Here is a 19,873-nt window from a genome sequence, read left to right on the forward strand (position 1 = left end):
TCTTAACAGCTTGTAACTATTCTTTAGGTTTTGGGAAAAACCATAATAGAATAAAGAGCCATAGCACTCCCCACTCCACCCTCCCCCCCAAAAAATAAAAAAATCAAACAGAGTTTAGAAAGTTTGTCTTCTTGAAATGATATATCCAGTTTCTTTGGGCCCATCTCTTTTCCTATGTTCTGTCATTTCCTTGTGGCAGTGGCGGTTACCCATCCCCTGGAGGTAAGAATTAGTTCCACAGAGAAAATTTAAGTATCCTTAAAGTTGTTGGTTTTTAACCTGCTTTTTCATGTACTTCTGTAGGATTGTTATTTGATTTTTTTTTAATTGAAAATTCTCCCTCTCTCTCTTTCTCTCTCTCTCTCTCTCTCTCTCTCTCTCTCTCTCTCTCTCTCTCTCTCTCTCTCTCTCTCTCTTTTTGGTGAGACAATCAGGGTTAAATGATTTATTCAGGGTCACACAGCTAGTGTCAAGTGTCTGAGGCTAGATTTGAACTCAATTCCTCCTGACTCCAAGGCCAGAACTCTATCCACTGCACCACCTAGCTGTTCCTCTTTTTTTTTTTAACAGAACGAGTTTAGACCCAGCTATTTCTGTAAAAATGAGATTTTGCTTTCGTACCAAATTTATAGACTCCTAGAATTTCTTCCTCTCCCTTCCCCCATCAGTACTGGGTCTCCCTGTCTCTCTTAGGCTTGAAAGTACAGGGGCCTCTCATGATCCTCATCTCACTGCTAATTGTCGCAGAAGCTTTGACCTACTCTGTATCTGACCTGGGACACTTCACCCCTTTCTAGGCATCCTAATGACCTTACACTTCAGCTTCATATGAGCCCTGTCCCTTCCCCATCCCAGGGGCTCCCACTATAGGGCCAGATCCAGTGCAGACGCCTGATTGGCCCTTGTCCTACTGCAGCTCAGAACTTCAAACTCAAATAAATCCATTGGTCTCAACCTTCTCCAATAGCAGGGATTAGATCACAAGTGTGTGCTGCCACACCTGGTATACTCCTAAAATTTCAGCATAACAAAGGAACTCCCCTTCTTCTCCCCACCACCCCCCACTTGAACTCAGTAGAGTTGTAGGATATTTGACTTCCTAGAAACCTCAAGTTTTTTCCCTGCTTTCCTACTTTGGGAAGCCTCAATCCCAGGGTACCATTCTAAGTCTGGAGTAACTATATAGGTCACTGGGGAAGATAAAGTTCAGTAGAGAAGAATTTATTAACTAACTATGACCTTGGCCATGAGCCTTCTCTGTAGTCTTTGTTGTGTAGAGTAAATAAACTTTTCATATGTCAATAAAGGGGCAGGGGAGTCATGTAATCATATAAAATGGAACAGTGTTACAGCAGCTCTTCAGTGTGGTAGGAAAACCTGTGGAAACCCCTAGGCTCAGTATGTAGTATAGTTAGGCTGACAGGACAAAGCTCAAATTTTGCAAACTGGAATCTGCCTGGACTTCTTGCCTCAATCTAGAACCTGTTTCTGGGGATGGTTGGATAAGCCCTAACAAAGACAAGTGTGAACTACTTTTCATGGTTATACTTTAGAGATGACAGGGAAAGGTCTCTGCTGCCTGTTGTTCCCTTCCAAAACTGCATTTATCATCTACTCTTATTTTCTTTTGCAGATTACAGATTCAGCTGGCCACATCCTATATTCCAAGGAGGATGCAACCAAAGGGAAATTTGCCTTCACCACTGAGGATTATGATATGTTTGAGGCATGTTTTGAGAGCAAGGGTAAGTGGCCAGATGGTAGGTGCTCTCCCCTGTTTTAGTTAGTTGTCAGAGAGGCAGGGAACTCCTGACGGGCTCACAGAAATTAGGCAGAGCATGAACTTCCTGTGTCCTGGATGGCTGTGAAGAGGAAATGAGATCTGAGCATCTACTCACGTAAATAGAAGTGAAAGTTAGTCAGTTGGGCCTCTTTCCTCATGTGTGGTAACTGGAATTGCTCTATGAGTCCTGTGACGTGCCTTAGGTTGTATAGCTAGCCCTGGTTTTGATACAGATGTCCAGAAAACAGTACATTCACATTTGAGCACAATTTGTTTTCTGTAATTTGGAACAAGATTTGATACATTTCTTTCCTTATGTGATAGAACCAGCAACTCCTTCTTGGTCTTGGCTGTTTCTGAGTATGAGTGCTTTAGTTGAAATTCTTTTACTTATTTTTTTATCTTTCATTTTATTTTTCTGTTAGGACATTCATTTCTTCTTCTCCCCTGCTTTAACAGAAAAACAAAACCCTTGTAATAAATATGCATAGTCAATCAAAACAAATCCCGTTAATGTCCATGTCCAAAAATGTAAGTCGTTCTGCATCTTGAATCTATTACCTCTCTGTCAAGAGGTGGGTAGCATAGGTCAGTCCTCTGGAGTCATGGTAGGCTGTGCTGTGCCTTTTAAAAAAAGCTCTTAGTGATAATTTTTGTTTTCACACCACTTAGGTTTCCCAAGATAGCTTTACTCCCATCCCCCAAGAGCCATCCCATATGAAAAAAGGAAAAACCATTTCAGCAAAACTACCCAGCACATCCCCCAAGGATAACATTATATGCAGACTAGGCCTTGGTTTTAAGACTTTTTTCAGCAACTCTTGCCCCCAAATGGTTAGACTTTTCATTCATTATATTTTCCTAGACTCAGCCGAGAAAGTGGCTCTTGTCCAGTAAGCAGCACATGCAGCTTCATTAAGCAGGTTAGAGTTCCTAGTAGCTCAACCAAGAACTGAGTGCAACTGATCAGCTTCAGCCATGCTTAGCATAAAAACTAATGGGGATATTAACAATGATAATAGCTTACATTTCTATGCATCTTTCCAGATTCAAAGTACTTTACATACATCTTATTTACTTTTCACAACAGTCCTATGAGTAGGTATTATTATTGCTTGTTTACAGGTGTAGTAGGCGCTGAATCCCAAAAGAGGGTAAATGCCTTGCTCAAGTCCACGCAGCCAGTAAAAGGCTGAGCAAGGAGCTGCCTGCCATGCACATTTAGTGCTTTTCCCATTGTATCATGCTATGAACTGGCTTTTATGTAAAGAAATGAAAAACTTCTCTAGTGTTAATATTCCCCTCAGTACTCATATGGCTCATTGCCTACTAAATATTTCCACTTACTTGGTCTGTTACCAACTCAAATGTAACACATTTCAAAATTCATTATATTCTTTTTCAAACTGATTATTTCCTGATCCATCATTTTCTCAGTCATGATATGCTCAAAATATTGGAAGTCTTCTTGGTCTCATTCCTCTTCACTGCTTATATCAAATCTGTCATCAGTTCTATTAATAATTCCTTCAAAATTTTCATTTTCTTTTCCATTCTCACTTTAACCCTGTAAGTCCATGCCCTAATTATTTCATGACTGGATTTCATTAGCCTCTTAACTTGCTACCTTGCCTTAACCCATCCTGCAAACCACTGCCAAATTAATCTTCCTCAAACTACTTTCATCAGCCACTTCCAACCCTAAACTTGTGATACTGGGATCATGTTATCCCCCTGTTTAGAAACTTAGTGAGCTCACTGATGCATACAGGATAAAGTTATGGAATTAAGGAATTTTAGACCTGGAAGTCGTCCCTGGGCCTGGAATTTGAAGGGTTTTCACTTACTATGTTATTTAAGTGTTCCATGGGGATGTCTTACCTCACCAGCTAAGCTCATGAAGGACAGGCGCTGGGTCCTATGTTTATTATGTAGTTTCCTACACTACCTAGTATAGTTCTGGGCACATAAGAATTCAGTAGACAGTTATTCAGCATTGTGTCAGGTGGTGTACTTACAGCAATGGCAAAAAAAAGGGGGCGGTTGTACAAGAAAATGAGTTAGAGAAAGCAAAATTTAATGAAAGTTGGAGTTGAGGGTAGAAGACACTTTTGGAATGAATGATTACATACCCTACAGAAAACCATTTTTAGTTTTGTTAATATCTTCCCTGGCGTCTGGTGTCAGGATCTGACACCACATAGACTAAAGTCTATCTTTACAAACTGATATAATGCTGGAAGAGGTTTTTAAAAGTGGTAAAACACTGGACTTTCTAGGGCCTATGTTATCTGGAACCAGACCTGGCAGAGGGCTGTGGTTTTACTTGTGATTGATTAATGTTATGCAGTGGCAAAGTGGGAGATGGTGAGAAGAAACTGTTAGGCAGAGGTTATCCTGGGCAGTTGGATCAGGTGCCTTTATGAGCTGCTTAGATTTCATGAATCCTTAAATGAGGAAGGGGAAATGAAAAAATGCTTTTGTATCTCCTGTAGGAACTATGGCAATATCAGGGTTGCATGCCTAGGTTTTGAGGAAAAGTCCTTCCAAAGCATCACTAGTTGTTGATGGGTTTGGGAGTCAAATATTCAGCTTGGCATTCAAAGCTTCCTGTAGTTTTATCTTAGCTTGCCTATCTTTTATCCAGTGAACCTACTGTTCTAGCCATGGTTGACTCATTACTGTCTTCTGAACAGGCTGGGCTCATTCCCAGCTCTGAACTGTATGCACTCTTCCCTCCTTTCATTGTCTTCCTAAACCTATCCCACCTCCCCCAATTTGAGTGTCCTCCCTACTCCTTTCTAAATTCTCTCCTCCCAGATTCTTCTCAAATCTTGACTTCTTCATGAAGTCTTCACTCCCTATGTTGGTCCATATTGTCCCTCCTCTGACCTCTTTTATTGTTTATGCCACTGATTTTGACAATTAATCAATGAGATCCTTGAGTGCAAGTATCATACCCCTAGCACATAGGGAATCAGTAAATATTTGTTGAATTTAACTCCACATTATTCCTATGACCAAATCTTATTTTCAGGATGTGTTCCTTATAGCTTGGCTGGCTTTCATGGTGTAATAGAGAGAATACTGGACTCAGGCAAAGCTTGGATCCTAGATTGTGGATCTAGCCCTGGAAGTCAATGAGTATAACCTCCTCATTTTACTGATGAGAGAACTGAGGCCTAGAGAGTTTACGTGACTTGTCCACAGTCATTAACATCCACCTTAGTTGTAAAAGGATAGATCTAGAATTTGAACTCCAAACACAGAATTCTCCATTATGCCTGAATGTCACCTGCAAGAGGTGACCTACCTTGCACAGCTGCTGTAAGAAATCAGGTGAGATAAATATATGCAAAGCACTTTTTGCTATATAAATGTGAGTTATTATTTGATGCCTTCAATGCTTTGTGAGCTGCTGAATTTTAAGGTCTTGGATCGCAGAACCTTCTGGTTGCCTTTTCCTTTTCACCTACTTGATAAATGAGGAAAGAATTCCATTTCGCCACTCTGGGTCATAGGTGAACTTTTTGTTAATATGACCATTGTTTTGTTGATCCCTGCCATCATAAATAGACCTCTTCTTTCTGAAGAACAGAGACCTTCCTTTGCAATGACATCATCTCCATCACATCAGAGATCATAGAATCATAGATTTCAAGTTGGAAGGGACACTTAAGGCCATGGAGTCCAACCCCCCTGATTTTACAAATAAGAAAACTGAGGCTAAGTGATGTGCACTACACCATCCACTTTGCTACCAGGCTGTCTCTGTCTTTACTTTAAGTTGTTCTAAATTTTAAGGGTTTTAATGCTGTATGTAAGAGAGAGAGAGAGAGAGAGTTTTCTGTTGTTTTGTGGCCCTAAATACCTTGATTTAAAATATTGTGTTGCATGATGGAATCCATGGTCTCTCAGGTTGGTGTCTTTATTGACTATGTTGTATCTAATTCTAAACAATTCAAATCTCTGTGAGTATGACCTCCCTGGGGGAATTTGTCAGTGTAGTTCCTTTAGATGAGTAAAATGTATGTTTCTGCCTAAACCCAATGGTCACCACCAGCTGATTTATCTCCCACCCTAATTCAAATTGTTTTGACTTTGTAAGCTTTATTTCACATTTCCATAGTCCTGTGTTGTTTTTTTCCTCTCTCTCCCTCTACCACCAGCTGCAGCATTTTGTGTCTTACACACTTAGTACTGTTTGCCAGCAGCCTGTTCCCTTTGCTTTCCGGAGTCCCACACAGATCCAGGCTTTGTCTGGAGTGCCTGTGATTTTAGGCAGAGACGGGAATTCTCTACAGCTGAGTAGGGGGAGGGACTGCCTGTTTCCCTCTATTGAAAGGGTGGGGGAAAGGAGAGAGAGTGGGTGGGTGATTTCCTGGAATGTTAAATATTCTACACAATGAATCCTTTCATTTCGTTTCCAGGGAACAGGGCGGACACCTGACCAGCTCGTGATCCTGGACATGAAGCATGGGGTGGAAGCGAAAAATTACGAGGAGGTACGTCCTACAGTGATACCCAGTTAAGCAGCAGCCAACTATGCTACTAGGACTCTGTGACCCACTAAGGCTAAGTAGGCTGTGCTTTGCCCAGAATACTGTATTTTTCTCAGCAGTCACATGACAACCAGCTGTTTGTAATCTGGTGTCTTACTGATATGGAAAGTTGGTTTAGTAGTCTTGAAAAACATTCCAGGCTTGGGTGTTAGCCAAAAAGCTTCTGCTGACAGTCCTTTGGAAATGTTGGGGTGATAAAACCCTCTTATGCTTGCCATTACTTCTCTTGAGGCAGACTTCAAATATGCATAGTTCTAATTTTAAAAGCTTGGAATGTGTTTCTGTGTTTTCGAAGTCCAAGGCTGGGGAAAGTGGTTTCTTTTGGCTTTTTGAATGCCAGTAGAGCTGTTTTCTTGGGGGGCCTGAATTCAGTGCTATTTAATCTTGAGCAACAGTGCTCTCTGAGACACAAAGGACAGAAGTCACTTTTAGTGAAAATAGTATTAAACACTAAAGGTAGAAAGCTGAAAAATTGTAGGAAACTAGTTTGGTGATAAGTGGTAGTAAGATACCGATTCGACCACAGAACCTCAAACAAGTCGTTGCACTTGGGGGTGGAGGTTAGGAGAGTGGCCAGTTGCATATAATGAATTGAGGCATCACATCATAGAACAAAGGAGCACAGAGATTCATCTCTTCTTATGAGGGCCCAGCTGGAAGACTTTAGAGGTGGCAAAAAGGATTTACTAAAGTAGAAGAGACACAGGGGAACCACCAGGACAGGAGGTATTAATCTCTAATGAAAGAATATGTTTTATTTGGCTGAGCAACAGTTTAGGCTATGGAAAAGGGGGAGAACAGGAAGTATAAATTATTTTTGAAGACTCCAAACTGAGGAAGCATAGTTGTTCAAAACCACTTAAAGGAATTTGTAGGTGGAATGTAATAAAGTGACCAGGAGGTAAGAGATGGAATAATCTTATTAGGGAAATGATGGGAGCCTCTATCATTTGAGATTTGTGCCTTTGAACCAGACATTGGAAGGGAGATGACCTGGCATGAATGAGGAATGGAAGTGAATATCTAGTTTTGAAATAGGAAGTAGTCAAGTAGGAATGGTAATTCCTTGAGATGTTTCGGCTTTTTTTCTGTCCTGAGCCCCAAACAGTTTGTCCTGCCAAGTGTTCAAATGAAACCACTCTGAGTTATTTGTCAGCAGTAAATCTAAGCAAATGATCCAACAGATGCTCCCTGGAAACACTGGATTGCTTGCCCCTAACTACATTCTGATCAGTAGAAAAGAACAGATTTTTGTTTCTCACTAGATGGTTTAAGAATAAAGAAAAAGATCTTCTCAAAGGTCTTCATAATCCCAAAGACAAGGAACTCTTATAAAGTAAGGGAGGAATAGAATGTTTTCTATTTAGTAGTGAGTGGCTGTGCCCAGATCTTTCTCCTTTTAGTCAGACATTAAATAGGTGTCCTCAAAGACATTTAAACTAACTGACTGTGACACTGAAAGTGTTAGTAATTTTTCTGCTTAATCTCGTTCTGAATTGTAGCAGCTCCCAAGGCAACACTGCTAGATTTTTATAACAACAAGCAACAGGATCTCATCTGGGTCTTTGAATTACAGTTCAGGTTGAGCTCTTCTTTCTCTCAGCATGATGGATAGCTATTTTATTAGTATCAAATAATATTTATTAAGTATCCCATAAGGCTTTTTATGTAGCAGTTTCTTTTGTTCTCTAAATTAGAAGACCCATAGGTGGTACCATTCTCTAACATTTTGGTGCTTCTGTACCTTGTGGAATTCCCATAAGCTTTGAGCCTTGTTGTTAATATTGGGAAAAGGGGCTTAGTGTCTTCTGACTAGTTAATCCAGCTGGGGAATCCCTAGTAGAAAGGAAGCCACCACTCTTCCTTTCCTTACTTCCTGCTTTGCATGTGTGGCACGTCCTCAGCTTCTCCTCGCCTGTCTTTACGTACTTGGTTACAACATAGCTCAAAGCTTCTGCTTCCCAATTATGAAATTCCTCTGCCCCAATATGGTATACCATTATAGGGGCTCAGGAAAATGGGAACTTAGCAGCAGCCAGAAAAGAGGGAGTGGTTTGGTTGTGTCCCAAAGGCTGTGCTTTCATGTTTTTGCTCAGGCCCTGTTGTTCCTTTGTTTAGAGACAACTGTTGCATGCAGTCTTTAGAAATAATGATAGCTCATATTTATAGAACATTTTAAGGTCTAAAAAGCAGTTTTCCTATAACATCATGAGATCAGTAGTGTAAGTATTTTTATCTCCATTTTATAGACAGGGGAAGTGAGGTTCAGAGAATTTGTGCCTTGCCCCGTGTTGCACAGCTAAGTATCCGAGTCTGGCCTTGAACCCAGATATATGCTCCTAACAGCCCTGTGAGGTGGGTAATCTCCATTTTATAGATGAAGGAATTAAGGTTCAGAGAAGTTAAATGACTTACCCAGGGTCACACAACAAATTAAAGATCAGGAATTGAACATAAGCCCTCCTAACTCTTAAGTCCATGCTTTTTCCACTCATTATATTGTTAGTGCTATTCCTATGTATCATAGCCAAGCTGTGACAACATTTGCCCCTATTGTGTACTAGAATAAAGTGTGAGGCCGTGAAAAGAGTGGGAGGAATTAACTTTCAGGAACCCACCCTGATCCAGGCTTTGTCTGGAGAGCTCAAGTGTTCCTGAGATGGCTGATGATAGGCCTTAATGTGGTAGGGAGGCATTAGACAGAAAGGTCAGAATCTTTTGAGTCTGTTGTTGAAATTTAAGAAAGTGGTATGTGTTTAGGCTTTTAGTCTTTTGATACTCTATACATCTCCCCCTTCTTTGAATTCATACCTAGCTCTAGGGTTTGAAGGTCATCCATCGGTCATCTTTTTCGATCTACTTGCAAGCCCCTTTAGTCAGTCTCCTACATGGTCAGATATCTTGTGGGTCTGTTAGAAAATGAGTTCAGCACAGCTAAGGTGAAATATTTAGTTTTCCTGCCTGAAAAGGTACAAAGCTACCCAACTTAATGTTTATAAGGAGAAAATGTACTTCTGTTTTAAGAAAGATAGGGCTTGTTCTTGATTTCTCAAGTTGTTTTTCAAGGAGAGCTTATCCAGGTGTCCAACTTTGTCGTTAAGCTTGCCTTTCAATACCTTGCCTTTTGCTTGATTCACGTGAATTAGCATGTTTCTGGAGCGGGAACTAATACTGGTCAAGTACATTTCTAGAGAAGATTGTCATTTCTTATCAAGAAAGCATTGATTGAAAAAAAAATACATTAATTGCTTTAAATTTTAATTCTTATGCCCTCCACCCCCCAATCCTGACAGGCTTCTCTGGAAGCCTTTTTTTTTTTTTAGTGAGGCAGTTGGGGTTAAGTGACTTGCCCAGAGTCACACAGCTAGGAAGTATTACGTTTCTGAGGTTGAATTTGAACTCGGGACTTCCTGACTCTAGGGCCTGTGCTCTATCCACTTTGCCCTTCTTTCAGCAGTTTTAATGCTAACATCCTGCTTGTGGGCTTCTCAAGAAAATATGATTATAGAACACATGACAGAAACACAGTTTCTTGGTTTGAACAACAGCTGAGGACTTTCCATAGCTCTCTTTCCTAGTATGCTTAGCAAGGAAGGAGGAACTATTGTTCTAAAACACCAGGACCAAAATCTGATATTCCAGAAAGTGTCAGATTTCTTTTGAGATACGAACATTTGCAGAATTAATTTTGACACCATTAATTCTTAACACTCCAGTAGACAGGCCTTTGCTTCGTTTTGCTGTGCTCAGACACAGGTAGACAAACGTGCATGGATTTTGTCTCTAAGTATATTTTGTTCTTGTCTTTGTGAAGTTGGGCTCGTGTAGTTAACGCTTACTGCTGTGGTCTGGAATCCATCGTAAGAATGTTCTGCCCCTTTCAAAAGTCTGTTTCAGACTGATGTAATGCTTTCATTAAATCTGGCTTGTTGCAGAGAAATTTCTTTCTTAGGTCTTGATGCTAAGTGAGGGAAAAGAGCTTTATAAAACTCTTCGGTGTGAAATCTAGAGACTTTCAAGCTGTCTTCACATATCCTCTTTAAGAAACTATTTTTCAAGGAATTAACACCTTTCTTTGGTAGAACTGCTTTGATATAGTTTGTACTGAAAATACCTTAGATTTACAACATCGGTACTAATTGAGAAGGCTTTGATTTTGGACAATGAAGAACTCTTACTTTTGCTGATTTGGGGAGATGGAAAGAGGGGTGGGTGTTACCTAGATAGATAGTTTTCAACAACTAATGAGTAACTTCTTTGGGGAGGTAGTTTGTTATAATCATAGGCTCAAGTCCCAACCTATTTGTCAGTCATATGACCATGGGAGAGTTACTTAACTTAAATTTCTTCAACACAATGCAAAATTTAATAGCTGTTTATTGAATTTTATTGCCGAATTGAATTCTCCATGGCATACATCTTTAGTTTGCTTCAGGGCTTTAACAGGCACAGCAGTTCATCTTCTGCACTTTGATTCACTATCTTAAGGCTGTATCTTTGGTACTAGGTGTCTGTGGTTAGCCTCCTTGCTACAAATCTCTCCCCTCTCCAAGCCATCTTCTACTCTATTCTCACAGTGATCTTCCTAAAATGTGGGATACACACACACACACACACACACACACACACACACACACACACACTCTCTCTCTCTCTCTCTCTCTCTCTCCTCTCTCTCTCTCTCTCTCTCTCTTTCTCTCTGTCTCTGTCTCTCTCTCTCTCTCTCTCTCTCTCTTCTCTCAATAAACGCCAGTGGGCTCTCTATCCACCTCCAGGATCAAATATGAAGTACTTTGTTTGGCTTTCAAAGCCCTTAAAATAACCTACCCCTTACACTGCCCCGCATATTCTGAGATCCAGTAACACCATCCTCCAAGACACTCCATCTCCCAACTCAATGCATTTTCACTGTCTGTCTCGCCTCTGCTTCCTGGCTTCTGTCAAGTCCCAGCTAAAATCTCACAGTCTAGGAAGCTTTTCCTGAGCCTTCTTAATTAATCCTAGTACCTTCCCTCTATTGATTACTTACAATTTATCCTTTATAGAGTTGTTTGAATGTTGTCTCCTCCATTAGATTGTGAGCTCCTTGAGGGTAGGGACTGTCTTTTGCCTTTCTTTTTGTCCCCAGCCCAGTGTGTGACATGTTGTAGGTACTTAATAAATATTTATCAACTGACTAGTTTCTCTTCCAAAAATTGGTTTGGCTTAACATTGTTATGGTAGTGAATATACTATACCAGGTTTTCTCTTGCTTTTCCTTTCCTTTAAAAAAAATTACCTTGTTGCATGTGTTTCCTTAGCATGTGAGGAAGTGAATGATCTTATTGATGTCACATATCCTGTGAAAGCCCAGTGTTTTTTTCCTTTGTATAGGTCCTGTTATAATGTTTCAAATGGCATAGTACATCTAATAAAGTGCTTGCAAAGCTGAAAGTTCTATGTAAATGTTAGCTAATGTTATTTATATGGACTTTTAATAAAAAGCTACATAAGCTGCTCTGGGGAGGGAGAACAAATGAGAGGCTTAGGTTAAAGATATGCTACAACAGTGGTAGAGAGTAATTGGGTATTAATTCACTGAGAAAACATTTATTAAGAAATCCTTTGTATGTCAGGCATCTATACATGCTAGACTGTGGAGATGCAAAGACAAAAATAAAACAGCTCTTGCCATCTATTGGAGTCAGTCAATGAAGGTGTAAGTCCCCACTATGTGCCAGTGTACTGTGCTAGATGATTGAGATTTTTTTTGAAGTTTTACATTACTATAGTCAATAAACTCGGTAATCATTATTATTATAATTATTTTAACCTGAAAGGAATGTGCATTGTCTTGTATTTTAAGTAGAAATGTTTTATTCTTCAGAGTCAATTTGGGTAGACAATACTGTATCAGCCAGTCCACTGTTCATTTCTTTCCCAGATTGCAAAAGTGGAGAAACTAAAACCCCTGGAAGTTGAGCTTCGACGCCTGGAGGACCTTTCAGAATCTATTGTTAATGATTTTGCCTACATGAAGAAGCGAGAAGAAGAGATGAGGGACACTAATGGTCAGTAGTAGTTAGCTTTTCCCCTGGGTACCTCCTAGAACTTTAAATGTTGGTCTTGGACTTAGCAAAACCTCACAAAATTCACTGGGCCAGCTATGATGAAGTAAAGGAGTTCACTTCTCACACTTTGATTTGCTACATGTGAACAAGTAGGATTCACAAAGTAGGAATTTTGCCACTTAGACATTTTGATTCACTTTAAAGTCTTTTTCCTTCCAATTGTTATAAACTTGGTCATCTAGTTTATTGCAAATCAAATTGATAGTAGTACAATCAATATACAATGATTATTGTATTTCTAAAAATTTTACAGATTTTTTTTCTAGTTTCTTATATCACACTGTGAAAGAGATTAATATGGAGGATAAAAATCTTAGTCGTTATATAAATCAGGGAAGACTTAGCAATAACTTGCGTTGAATGTTGAGTATATTTCTAACACAGCCAATTGGCTGCTCTGTCTGTTCCAAGTATAGGCTAATCTTCCTCCTAGTAGAGAAAGTGAAAGGCACTTGAGAAATGCCTCTGCACAATCAAGTTGTTAAAGAAGATGGAGTGTTCCCTTATGTAAGAAACAAAGCAAAAACAGAGAGAGGGATTCAGTGGAGGGAAAAGGGACCTGAAGTAAAGGAAGGGGAACTTGATCCTTGGCAGTAAGTTAGAGAGTAAAAGAATGACACTTGATAAAGGGAGGGAAGAAAAAAGGCGAGGTGTACATTGGATTTAAAATATAATTTTAGTCTCTTCCTAAGGTGGCAACTGGGTGCTCTAAGGAGAGAGAAGCTGTTTATGGTCCAAAGAATGATATAGTAGAGCCACAAAACTTGTGAAGAAGTCATCCTGTAAGAGTAAGGAAGATAGAAAAAAAATTGTGGTGATTAGTGACTCTCAGCACAGGGATTCTGAGGAAGCTTTTGACCTGATAACAACAATAGAAAGGTCTGTTGTCTTTCTGGGGCATGGAACCAAGGCATAACTAAGAAATTTCCAAGATTTATAAAAACCAATGACTAGTATTCACTTCCAATGATTCACTTGGACACAAATGATACTGCCAGAAGAGACCTAAAATATATGGCCAAAGCTTATATTCTCTGTATATTTTAGAAATGAGGCCCTTATCAGAGACACTAGTTGTATTTTCATCAGTGCTGCCTGTTGAAAGTCAAGGAGAGAGAAGAGAAAACTGATTTGGGAGTGAACATGTCTAAAATGTCTGAGAATGGGATTTAAATTTCTGGAATATGGCATAAAACATAGGGATGGTGAACTCCTGGTCAGGGATGAAGTATGCCTAACAAAGGTTGGCAAGAATGTGTTATACAGTAGCAACAACATTGTATTGAAAACAGCTTTGGAAAACTTAAGAATTCTGATCAATGCAATATGACTCTGAAGGACTAATAAGGAAGCATTCTATTTACTTCCTGATAGAGGAATGAGGCAAGTGTGTAGATTTGTTTTGCTTTATGCTTATGTTACAAGGCTTGTGTTTTTCTTTTTGTATTTGGGTGAGGGCATATGGGGGTTAGAGGAGTGTAGTGATAGGTCACCCAAAAAAGGGGGTCAAGAAGCATTTTTAAAAACACATAGAAGATTAACTGAAAGATGTTTAAAAAACACAGATAATAAGCGGGACATTTTTGAAAGTAACATGTTGAATTGACATATGAAGAATATGTTTACCAAATGTTGTGCAGATCACATCAAAAAAGCTTCAAGTAAAAGATGGATGAAATAGAAAACTGCTAACTATAATCCTTCAAACATGATACTATAGAGCATAGCTGCAATAAGGGAAGAGGAAAAGCAACTGTAATACATGGAAGTATTCAAGAAACACAAATCCAAGAAAGGAGCCAGTAGTAAAATGCTTGTTCTCAAAAACAATGTATACAAATGCCCAGAGTTTTGGCAGCAAGCAAGAGGAACTAAAAATCCTAATGCAAGGTAGGAAATTTGACTTCATATAGGTACCACTGAGACTTTGTGACTAGAAATATGGCCCTGGATGGATTTTACCGTATTTGAATGAAACATGATAGGTAGAAATGTTAGCACTTTATATTAAGAGGGGACATTTGTGAAGTAATCCAAGAAGCAGTAGATGGCACTTGAGTGAAGATCAGAGAGATCAAAAAGAGACACAATTTTATCATGGGACTGTGCTGTGTATTGTCTGGATAGAAATAAGAACTAGATGAAGAGTTCAGAAGCTTGTCACATAACCACGATATAGTGGTGATAGGAGACTTCAGTTATCTAGACATCTTATGGTACTCCCTCTTTACTAAAGACAGAGGAACCAATGGCTTTTTGACTTGCCTTAATAATTTCATCCTTCAGAAGATAGGTGCCAGCAAGGCTAAGTTTTATCCTGGATTTGATTCTCATTAATTTAACAGGGAGGTGAGAGTTGGTAGGTGGGAATGATAGGTGAACCTTGAGGAAAAGTGACAGCTATCCTGGGCATAGGCTATCATGCAACTTAGAATTTAAGAAAGCAGATTTCTAAGGGTTTAAAGAAAGGATAGGCAGGATCCCATTTCTACAGGGGAAGTCGGCTCAGGAGAGATAGGAAACTCAAGAATGAATGTTGGAACACACAATGGGAACTAATTCCATTGAAAAGGAAAAAGGAAAGTGTCTGAAGGGAGATAGTTGTGTATGCCCAGAGAACCTACAGTTTAATTTAAAAACATGTACAAAAGGTAGAAGCAAGAACGTTTAACTGATTGAATATAATACTGTGGTCCAATAAAACTGATGTTGGGACGATTAGAGCTCAAAATGAACTAAGGCTATGAGGGAAGGATAGGACGGGACAAAGGTTTGAGAGTTTTTTAAGATTTTTAATGGGTCAATGATCAAAGATCAAAGAAGGGACAGGTCCCTGCTTCAGATGGATGGATGATAGCTGACAACAGAAAGCAGAGCTACTCCATTCTTGTTTTAGTTCTGTTTCCATGCCAAGTAGAATAATCTTTGCTCTGGAAACAAAAGTTGCTATCAAGGATTGGCTACCCAAGATAAGAAAAGAGATAATAAGAGAGCTCTTAGCTAACCTTGATGGGCTCTGATCTCCTAATCCAAATCATATCCTCTGGTACTGAAAGAACAGAGGTTGTTATCGCTAAGCTGTTGTCAGTGATCTATAAAGGGATGTGGAAAATAGGAGTGGACTGGCAGACGGGAGAAGGGCAAATGTCCCAATTTTTTCAAAAAAGGGAAGAGAACAGGTCCTGTAAAGCGCAGGCCAATGAACTTTGAAATTCTGGAACAGATCATTAAAGTTCGTTAGTGACCTCCAGAGAAGGAGTTGGTGTATATACAGCTAGCTCTGGCTTAACATAAGTAGACCATTTCTGCTCCTCCCCTCGAAGGGCTCTGAATGACCACACCTCTGAGGTTGTGGAGCTAGGACTCCTAGCACTGGGCTGCATGTCCTCAGCCCCCGCCCCACCTGTCAAATTTGTGTAGTTCGAATTTATGTAAAGTGAGATCTCTCTCTGTCTCTTTCTTCCTCTGTGTGTGCATTAAAATATTATATCACACACACACACACACACACACACACACCCAGCATGGTTTCATCAGGAATAACTCATACCAGATTAATCTTAATTCCTTTTTTTTCCTTCAGAGTTCCTAAACTAGCAAATGAGAGGAATACTGTAGATGTAGTTTACCTGTATCTTAGCAAATTCTTTGATGAACTAGCTTATGGTATTCTTGTGGGAAAGGGTTTAATATTTCTACCAATGACTTGGATTAAGGCTTGTTCACCACTTTTGTAAATGACATAAAAGTGGGAGGGAGGGCTAAGGTGCTAAATAACAAGATCCAAGAAAATCTTTCCAAGCTAGAACATTGTGCTCAATCTTAGGGATATGCTTGGGTTCAAAAAGATTGTCACAGGTACAAGATGGGGACACACAGCAATTGTCTGAAAAAGATCTCTGGGAGTGATTAGTGAACTGTGATCTCAATGGGAATCATCACTGTGATACGGGTACTAAAAAGTTAATGCATTCTTGGACTGCATTGAGAGGCATTGCTTTCAGGGATAAGGAGGCAGTAATCCTCTGGAGTCAGATTTCCATGATCAGAGTACATCTGGAGTGTTGTGTTCAGTCCGGGAAGCCATAGTTTGGGAAGGACATTGATCCAAAATGGGGCATCTAGGATGAGAATGGCCGTGAGAAGTTGAGGAAACTGGGGATGCTTAGAGACTGCCAAGGAAAGATAGGATAAATATCTTCAGTTATCTGAAAGGCTGTCTTGTGGAAGAGGGATTAAACTTGTTCTACTTGGCTCCAGGGAATAGACTGAGAACAGTCAGCATTAGGTACAAAGAGACATGATATCCAGAAACACACAGTAGAGCAGTCCAGAAGTACAATGGGCTGCATCTAGCAGTGGTCAATTGCCTTTCATTAGAAGTCATCAAGCAAAGATTCTGTGACCATTTCTGGTATGTTACAACGTGGCATCTGGGTATCATTGGACAGAATGAAACTAGATGGCACAATGGATAGAACATTGGGCTTGCAATCAGGAAGACCTGAGTTAAATACTGCCTTGGATAGTAGCTATGTGGCAAGTCACCTATCCTCTGTCTTCCTCAATTTCTTCACCTGTAAAATAGGGATATTAACACTTTTCAGAGTTGTTGTGAGAAGCAAATGTGATCATATTTGTAAAGAGCTTAGCACAGTGACAGGGACATAGCACATCAGTAAATGTTTTGATTCCTTCTTCCTGGATATGGATTGGATTGAGGTCCTTCTCACTTTGTATTTTTGTATTTTTGTTTTTTCTTTGTATCCTAAGCACTTTAGCACAGTCTGTGGCACATATTAAGTACTTTTTTTTTGGTTAAGTATTATTATCCCTTTTTATACATTAGGTAATTGAGATTAAGTAATTAATTTAAAAATCACATAATTAGAGATGGTAGAATTTAAACTCTTCTTTGAGTCTTCTGCATAGTTCAGCCAACTGAGCTTTTCTACTTCCATTTCCAGAAAGACATGTTTACAGCTTTGTGTTTTTTTTTTCTTTTAGAGTCAACAAACACCCGGGTCCTGTACTTCAGTATCTTTTCCATGTTTTGCCTTATTGGATTGGCCACCTGGCAAGTTTTCTATCTTCGACGTTTCTTCAAGGCCAAGAAGCTGATTGAATAATGAGGCAATCCTTTCCCACCCTGTCCTGCAGCCAGGAGGACACCACGGGGACATACCTGGCCTGAGCCACACCACAGACAGCACATTCTATCTGCTGACCTTGGAGTTTTCTTGTCAGAACTGGCCTCATTTGGGGTGGGGGGGAATGGGAAACCACCTAGACTCCAATACAGGCCAATAAGGGAGACTCTTTTTAATTTGCTGGGTATTTGGGGGTTGGGCTGGTTTTGCAATATTGGAACTATCATTAAGGCCACTCATGATAAGAAATAGGTTTCCCAGATGCTGAAGCCAGCATTGCCACTGGGTTTCCTCAGAATGATCTGTTTGAACCGTGTGACTTCTTTCCTTTTCCTACCCACCCACTGGCTTGGACTTCCACTCTAGTTCTGTCACCAAGATTTGTATGCCCATATTGACCTTGCTACAGAATGACTTGCTGTGTTTTGATTGTCCTGTTTGTTTTTCTTCTTTGAGGTTACTTTAGCAGTATGACCATTGCATTTTAGCTGGAATTGAATTTGGTTGGGTGGCTTCAAGTGATATAAAAATCCAAGAGCTGAAGGAAAGATTAAGGATAAGGTTCCTGATAGGGCTTGAACTCAGAGCTGTAGTTCCATGAAAACTCAGAGCTGGATATGGAACTAAGCTTTATATGCTCAGCCTCCTAAATTTCTTAATGTGACCTACAGAAGCAAAACTGAATAACTTTTCTTACCTTAGTTATTTAGTTTCCATATTTTTATGTTGTGTTTGGGAATTTGGTTCAGTGAAGCGTAAAGTTGTACAACTGAGAGCATCGTGAATAAAGTAGGTCCCAAAAATACGGGGTGTGAATGCAGGGCCAAAAATCATTGTGGGATTGAAGAGTGAGTAAAGGCCATTGTCAGGTGTGTTTATGTATGTCCATTGGTATAAGGAAGGATGTGGTGACCATGTTCTTATAGTTACAAAAAAATAGATAGTGTTTTCATTTTGAAATAGGATTTCTCAGTTGATCCTGGGTTAGGAGGAATTTGCCCTTTATGTAGTTTCTTCCAGAGACCACGTAACTTGCCCAAAGTTATACATCTTCCAAGCATTTTTAAGTAATTGGGAATTTTGAGGATTTGTAGCTCCTTTGTAGGCTTATTTTGTCTTGGTAAACCAATTTCTAATTAAGATTTCTTATGCAGCAACTGGAAGAACTGTCCTCAGTCATGTGATTGATTCTCTGTATCTTATATGGGGAGTAGAGTCTATGAAAGAATTGAGATCGAAGCCTAAGATACCAGGAAGGGGGACTTACTTGAAAGGGAAATTGAACAATGTTCCCACTGGATAAAGTGACAATTGTTGAAGCTCTTTGGGGCCATTTGTGTGAATTCCCTTTTTCTGCTTTTTGAGAACTAGTGCGGCATCGCCATCTGCTGGTAAAAGCTATGAGTTTCTGCTCCTGAAAATCCAGCTGTGCTAATATCCGCCTCAGTGTAGCAAAAAATCCACAGTAATAGTCATTGACCATCTACAATATTACACGTGGGACTTTCTGGAGTTAAATGTCATTTGTCCAGAAGGAAGAGAAAAAAGCAAATATCTGTCTGAGGCACTTTCCAGAGAAGTTTCAAAGTGAAATGCTAGAATATACCATCAGGGCTCCCTACCGAAGCAAAATATATGACAAACTATTCATTACCATTCACTGCTTGCAATATCCTTCTTCTTGTCTTAGCCATGGTAGTCACCGAGGTAATTATGATATCATTTGATAAAATGTTTTTCTGTGAATTTGTAATGCAGGCAGAAAAGAGAAATCTTCATTTTATTAACTCTCTTTCCACAGTTACTTTAGAACCTCGATTTGTTTGTGCAGTTTGGAATTCTGTTTCATGTTTGTTCCCTTTTTAAACCATGCTGGAACTTTTCTCCAGAACCCTCTGCTTTTATTCTACAGCTAATTAATACACTGCTTGCTTTTATCTAAAAAGAATTAATTAGCATTGAAAGACTGGTGCTAGACTAAGTCTGCTTAGAAAATAAGAGCATATTGAGTTCTCTGCTTTCTCTCTTATGAGTATATTATTCAAAATGGCCTCTATAATGTAAATGAGGTGGTAAGGTTTATAGTAAGCTTTACTTGTACCAAGGTCATAAATTAAATGCCATTCTTGTCATAAAGCTGTTTTCACACAACTTGTTTTATAGGAAAGAAGCATGTGGGATTTGTACAGATTTACCTGTAAGTATTGGATTGGGTATTTTTGTGTAAATTTTCTGAAATAAAGTTTAGGGGAAACCATTTTACTTGTG

General features: G+C 39.5%; 1 protein-coding gene across 1 annotated transcript in view; it reads left to right on the plus strand.

Annotated features, from left to right (window-relative positions):
• The window catches only part of TMED10 (transmembrane p24 trafficking protein 10), a 40,244-nt gene extending 20,377 nt beyond the window's left edge, over nucleotides 1-19,867 (plus strand). The window contains exons 2-5 of the mRNA XM_078151466.1: nucleotides 1,634-1,742; nucleotides 6,212-6,288; nucleotides 12,269-12,395; nucleotides 17,463-19,867. Of these exons, the coding sequence (XP_078007592.1) occupies nucleotides 1,634-1,742; nucleotides 6,212-6,288; nucleotides 12,269-12,395; nucleotides 17,463-17,584 (435 nt within the window). The 3' untranslated portion in view covers nucleotides 17,585-19,867. The remainder of the gene's footprint in view (nucleotides 1-1,633; nucleotides 1,743-6,211; nucleotides 6,289-12,268; nucleotides 12,396-17,462) is intronic.
• Nucleotides 19,868-19,873: the final 6 nt, after the last annotated feature.

Source organism: Phascolarctos cinereus, unplaced genomic scaffold, assembly GCF_003287225.1.
Source record: "Phascolarctos cinereus isolate Bilbo 61053 unplaced genomic scaffold, phaCin_HiC Scaffold_3;HRSCAF=262, whole genome shotgun sequence".
Taxonomy (NCBI): domain Eukaryota; kingdom Metazoa; phylum Chordata; class Mammalia; order Diprotodontia; family Phascolarctidae; genus Phascolarctos; species Phascolarctos cinereus.